The sequence below is a fragment of the Tachysurus fulvidraco genome, chromosome 4 (assembly GCF_022655615.1).
Source record: "Tachysurus fulvidraco isolate hzauxx_2018 chromosome 4, HZAU_PFXX_2.0, whole genome shotgun sequence".
Lineage (NCBI taxonomy): Eukaryota > Metazoa > Chordata > Actinopteri > Siluriformes > Bagridae > Tachysurus > Tachysurus fulvidraco.
This window is the reverse complement of record NC_062521.1, coordinates 25,557,665-25,563,773: the sequence shown is the minus strand read 5'-3', so window position 1 is coordinate 25,563,773 and position 6,109 is coordinate 25,557,665. Positions and strand designations below refer to the sequence as shown.

The 6,109-nt window shown below is 41.4% G+C and overlaps 1 protein-coding gene across 8 annotated transcripts in view; it reads right to left on the bottom strand.

Annotated features, from left to right (window-relative positions):
• The window catches only part of usp38 (ubiquitin specific peptidase 38), a 20,361-nt gene extending 14,604 nt beyond the window's left edge, over positions 1 to 5,757 (bottom strand). For all 8 annotated transcript variants that reach the window (XR_003440565.2, XR_007140298.1, XR_003440564.2 and 5 more), the window contains exons 1-6: positions 5,601 to 5,757; positions 4,000 to 4,775; positions 2,898 to 3,033; positions 2,562 to 2,691; positions 1,715 to 1,816; positions 808 to 966 (exon numbers count right to left, since the gene is read on the bottom strand). Coding sequence is in view for 4 of the 8 variants with exons in the window: in XM_027145969.2 (XP_027001770.1) it covers positions 808 to 966; positions 1,715 to 1,816; positions 2,562 to 2,691; positions 2,898 to 3,033; positions 4,000 to 4,681 (1,209 nt within the window). In the remaining 4 variants the exon portion in view is untranslated. The remainder of the gene's footprint in view (positions 1 to 807; positions 967 to 1,714; positions 1,817 to 2,561; positions 2,692 to 2,897; positions 3,034 to 3,999; positions 4,776 to 5,600) is intronic.
• Positions 5,758 to 6,109: the final 352 nt, after the last annotated feature.

Sequence of the window (6,109 nt, the reverse complement as noted above, 5' to 3'; positions counted from 1 at the left end):
TTTTAATTTTCACCAGAATCATTGTTTATTTAATTAAGGACATTTTCATAGAATTTTAATATTTATAGAATTCTCTCTTTTTTCTTTCTTTACTTCTCTCTCTCTCTTTTTTATAAATAAGGCAAGAATCTGTTGTACATCTTTCAAAGAAAAACCTATTATAGAATTATTTCTTTTAAATAAGTGAACCTGTTGCACGACTTTCACAGAATTCTCTCTTTTCTTTTTTAATTACAGTGAAACTGAAGTACAACTTCCTTATAGAATTATTTCTGATTTCATTTTTTTTTTTAAATACAGTAAACGTATAGCGCGAGTTAACCACGTTTCTGGAATCTTCCTAGATTGCGGAGATCCAGTGAGCACCGAAGGCTGCAGAGTTTCAATCAAGTCTTCGAATCGAGATTTTTTCCATTTGCACATTATCAAGAAACTCCTCTGTATTAAGAACTAAAAGTTGGGGTAGAGCTTCCCTGCGCTGCGCTGTACACACTGCCGTGTTCTCACCTCCCACACACAGCTGTAGCAATTAGGTGCTAATCAGGTTTGTACTCATTATCAGGCCCATTATATGCAGGGTGTGTGTGTGTGTGTGTGTGTCAAGAGCAGTGTATACACACTGTGCTGTGCAGAACGTCTGAGTTTGATACTAAGTTTATTGAATAGTACATTTGACAAATTCCAGACAGACTGTCGAGGTATAAAACTATCTGTATGTGTTTAAAGCTCCATCTTCTGTTGGTGTCTGGACTTCTTTCGTTTAATTCGGTTACATCTACTAAAGGATGCCAAGTCAGGATTTCTCACCTTAATGACTTTGAGGATGCTGTCATAAAGATCAGGGAAGCCAGAATACTGGTACATCATGCAGTGGATGAGCTCGGTGAACTGCAGCAGGAAGGCTTCGCTGTTAGGGAGGCCATCGCTCTGCAAAGTCTTCACCAGCGGTACTATGTGGGGGACCACCTGTCTCGGCACATAAACATTCATTATTACCCTTACACAGTAATTATACAGACCGTCACACGACTGAAGATCCTTTCGACGTGTCGTTGAGGTACCCTTTTACACCTGTATACGCTTTATAATCCTGCTATCCGGAGTCACTCGGAAGAAGACGGGTTCGATTGAGTTTGGTTCGTCTCGAGGTTTCTTCCTCATGGAGGCTCAGGGAGTTGTAGGGCTTGATAGGTTTCTAAAATGCATACTTCTAGTTCGAATTAGTTTACAACTGTGCACGGTCACTAACGCAAAAACGCTCTGAATTGCCTGTAGTGTGCGTGTGTGTGTGTAATTGTGAAATAAGAGAGACTGGAATCCTGTCCATAGTGTGTCCTGCCTTGTGCCTGGACACGCCTGGGTTTAGACTCCAGGTTCCCGGAGACCCAGTAGGATATCTGGTGTGTATGGATGGATGGATGGATGGACGGACAATCGGACAGATGGTTGTTTGGTTGGACGGACGAACGGATGAGAAGACAGACATCTGTTTGGATGATGCATCAGTAGATAAGGTGGTGGGTTACAGATCAGAAGATTGAGAGTTTGAACCCCAGGTCCACCAAGCTGCCACTACTGGGCCCTGAGAAAGGCCCTTAACCCATAATTTCTGTATGTTGCTCTGGCTAAGGGTGTCTACCAAATGCCGTAAACATAAATCTTTTACCTGTTACTAAAGCGAAATGTTTAGTAGAGGGTTGTGTGACGGTCTTACCAGATGGAAGGCCTCCGGCGAGTGCTGGAAGCTCAGCAGCATGTGAGAGAGAACTGCTAATGCCCCCTGTCTCACTATGGGGTACCACAGACGATTAAAGACCTGCAGATGAAAATCACAGGTAACGATAAGTAACAGAAGAGACAACGCGCATGACTATGACTGTACTGTATAGAACACTAAAGGAATAATACTGTGTTTTTATTGTTAAATTTGCTTTGCGTTATATAAACTCATCTTTATCGGCTGACATAGTTACCGATGACAGCACGAACAATAACATCAGCAAGAATATTTTGTGGCAAGTTGTGACCCTCAATGCTGCAACTCCTGTACTGTTTACACAACTCGCAGGGTTCCGGTGACGGTACAAAACATGTGTTACGATGGGGCTCGCTGCTTAGCTTATGATTATCTGTCTGTTGCTAAGCATGGAGCCGGAACATTCTAACACCGTGTCATTTTACACTGCAAATGTGGTGCTGATTCTGTTACAGAGCTGGGTTTTATTGCCCCGTGATAAAAAGTCTACTTCTAGATTACAAGTCTGAGACATCCCCCTACCTCCTCTTTATAATGATGATAACCCATGGTTAGGATCGGTGTGAAAAGTCGTGTTGAGTAATGCTCTATTGCGTCCCAAAATATTTCCATGGACAATACAGCAATAATGATGTGCGGTTTTATATATTTGAACCCAAAAGCACCCCAAGGCAAAAGGAAACTGCTACAAAAATAAAATCACTGATAAATTCTTGATACGGTTTGGATTAGTATACCGAGCAGGTAAATAACGGATCATGTGCAGAATTTAGACAAATCCCTATCCACCTGGGACGGTGTTTACCAGTTCGATTTTAAGCAAAGTGACGTCGATGAGGATGGTGAACTTCTGCACGGCAGCCAGTCCCTTCAGAAGAGCAATAACCCAGGTGTCTACGTGATGGGCCAGCGGCCATGAAAGCCAATCGATCATCCTGTGGTAGAGAATGAGACAGAGAAAGAGAGAGAGAGAAAGTAAAACACAGACAAAACGGTCAGACAAAAAAACCCTCGGCTACTCACAGACACGATTTTACATTCCCTGCGATTTTGTAAACATTTATTTTTAATTGGTTCTGTAAACACTGGAATGATAATGGAACAATTATGTCTTATCAAGCGAGCTGGCATCAGAGCTGACCTGCTGAGTGCCTGTGTCATGCTGGCGTCTTTAACGTTTTGGTCAGTGGTGAGACTCTTGATGAGAACTGTGATCATCTGCAGAGGGATGTGCTGCACCAGACTGGCCAGAGCGATGGAGGGTTCAGTGGATGGATCTGTAACCAAAACACACACACAAAAAAAACACTTCAGGCCATCCTTGAAAATATTTGTTTGCAGTAACAGTGTAAAAAAAAATTAAAAAGGGGGGGGGGGGGGGGGTCGGTCGGTAGGTCTATATATATATATATTTTCAAGTTTCAATGTAAATAAAAAAAAGTACAATTTTGGTGACATGATTACGTAGGTATGACATTAAACAAATTAGCATATCGTGACGTCACTGACTGGGTCTTTAACCCGTGCCTTTGGGGGCATCATTGCAAACCTTATTTTGATGCTGGGCACAGTTTTTCCAGAACTTCGTGCCAAGTTAAAGCGTTGTCGAACTGTTTTAATGAATATTTTAGATGTATTATGGCTCCCGAACCCGTATGACTTTGAACGGTGACCGCGAACATTTTGTTTACTGCAGCCATAGCCATCATTACCAAAACCGTTGACTCTGACAGTGAATGAGAGAGAATGAGACGAAGCGAACGCACAGGCCATAGTCTGACATCCGTTAACCAATAGTGTAAACATAGATGACGTCACGGGTTTTTATTTAAAAGGAAGAAAGTAGCCTTTGTTTGTATGTAGGCCTAGACAATTTCTATATTTACAATACTTACTAAAATAAAATTAATATTATTATTATTATTATATTATTATTATTAATAACTTTTTATTAATTGTTTGAAGAGTAAAAAAAATTGGTCTGTCTTAACGCAAATTTACAACCGGCAACTTAAAGCAAAAATTGACAGGTTCGGTGGGGTTACGGCAAACAAGAATATTTTTAAGGATGACCTAATCACATACATGCCTCTATATGACCAATTATATACTTCTATAGATTCTGATGAGAATCTCAGATGGAAACCTGGAAAAATAACCAGCTGCTTTTCATTTTAAAGCCAGCTAATATATTGCTCTGTTTCTGTTCATATGAAAAAAAAAATGCTGCTAAAGCCCCTGACCTGTTGAGGAGATAATAGCGAAGACTTCCTGCAGTGAGGGCAGAAGGGTGGCTGGCTCGGCCTTCCAGATCCCCTGCAGCAGGGCGGCCACACAACCCACATTCCCTACGTAGCGCCTAAGCTTTGCCTCCTCGCCTGCTGGACACTGGAAATGTGCAAACGTACGCACAAACTGCTGGCAGAGCAGCACGGCAGCTTTGTTGCGTGGTACACACTGGGGAAAATCGCTGAGCAGCATGGCGAGCTTGCTGCAGAACACGGGATCAGGTCGCTCACAGACCATGCGCAGGACCTCAGTCTGTAGCATCGGCGCCAGGTCTAGCACAGCCGGGCAACTGATAAGAAGCCGCAGGCAACCGTGGAGGAAGTCCAATATGACCGGATCTCGGCGGTCCAGAGGGCCGTAGCCCTGACGCAGCAAGTCCAGGACATAGTCCTTACTCAGGAAGCGGGCAAACTCATCCCGGTGGTAGCGAGCGTACGCCTCCTGCACCTGGTGACCCACCTGCCGCTGGAAGACGTCTTCGCCCAGCAGGATGAGGCGTGCAGTGAGATGAAAAAGGGCTTGACACTGCTCCTGGGTCACCTCTTTCTCAGCCGCCTCTACCACCATCTTCACTATGGCCCGCTTCACAGGGATCGGGTGTGATGAGCTCACCAGACCTTCAAGAATTTTATCCATTCTGGAGCTCTGGAGCTCTACTGCACCATAGGGAGTACGGAGAGGAACGGAGCAACTACGAAAGGGAAATCTGTACAGGGACAGATGTGGAGCCCTGCCAAAAAAGAAAACAAACATTCTCATGAAAACAAAACAGACGCATAAATGAAAAGAGAAGCTTTACATGGAGTTCTCTCTTATGTTGTATTAATTATGCAAAAAAAATAATTATTCTAAGTGTGATAATATTAATAATAAATTGCAGGTTTGTGTCTAATATTTCATTTGTATTTCTTCTCTCAATAAACATTAAAATAACATTATAGTTTTTGGCTCAGTACATTTAATTTATTTAAAGTTCATTTTTATTTCTAAAAATCTAATCTAAACACGTGTGACTGTGTGTGTGTGTGTGTGTGTGTGTGTGTGTGTGTGAGAGAGAGAGAGTGTGTGTGTGTGTCGATGGTCACGGATCAAAGCTACAATTGTTAGCATTTTAGCTTATATGCCCAAATTCGATCAATACTACAAGAATTGGACACGAAAACGTTTAGGGATTGCATTCAAATTTAAACCAAAATATTTGGTCCTTTCCAGTCTAATTTATTTAAAACAACATCAGATTTTATATTTAAAAAAATCCAAACAAAGCCCCCATGCCTTGTCACACACACGTCGACATTTAATCACCCGTTTTCCGAAAAACCCGTACCGTGCGCTCGGATTGGCCAGAAATTAATTCCACCAATCAGAAAACGTGTACGAAAGTTCGACAAGCCAATCGCAGTGAAATAGGCGGGACTTGTCGGAATACGGGTAGGAAATAAATAACAGTGCAGGCAGGCCAAGAGACCACACTGACTTAACAGAATTTTAGCCAGAATAACGTTTCTTTTTCACCAACGGTCGTAAATAATGCGAATAAACAACCGAGACTCACCAAAAGTCATTTTATACAATCCATGAATAACCTCCAACAAGGAGCTTAATAATTCAATGACAATCGAATTTGATCTTAACGCAGTTCTGATTCTACTCCAGTCTCACAATCAGCTGATGGACATAAACGTCATCATCCTGCGTCTGGTAATAAACACAGGACCCCCATTAAGCATTCTAAAGTATTGCCAACTTTTAAAGGAAAGATGGTTATATTAATGCAAGAATATTTAATTACATAATATATTTTTAATTAGATTAAAAGAGGAACAACACACTTGGTCCAACAGATATATAATAATAATACCACAGATGTATATGTAATGCCTAAATTCACAAACATCAATGCTATTTGTCCCATGTGCAGCCTATCAGTGGATTTTAAGTTCTTCCTTTTTTTTTTTACTTACACACGTTACCTTAATGAACCGTTTTTACATATATCTTGTGTGTATTTAAAAAAAAAAACAACAACAAGCTCCATAATTTGCTCGATATTCTTACACATGC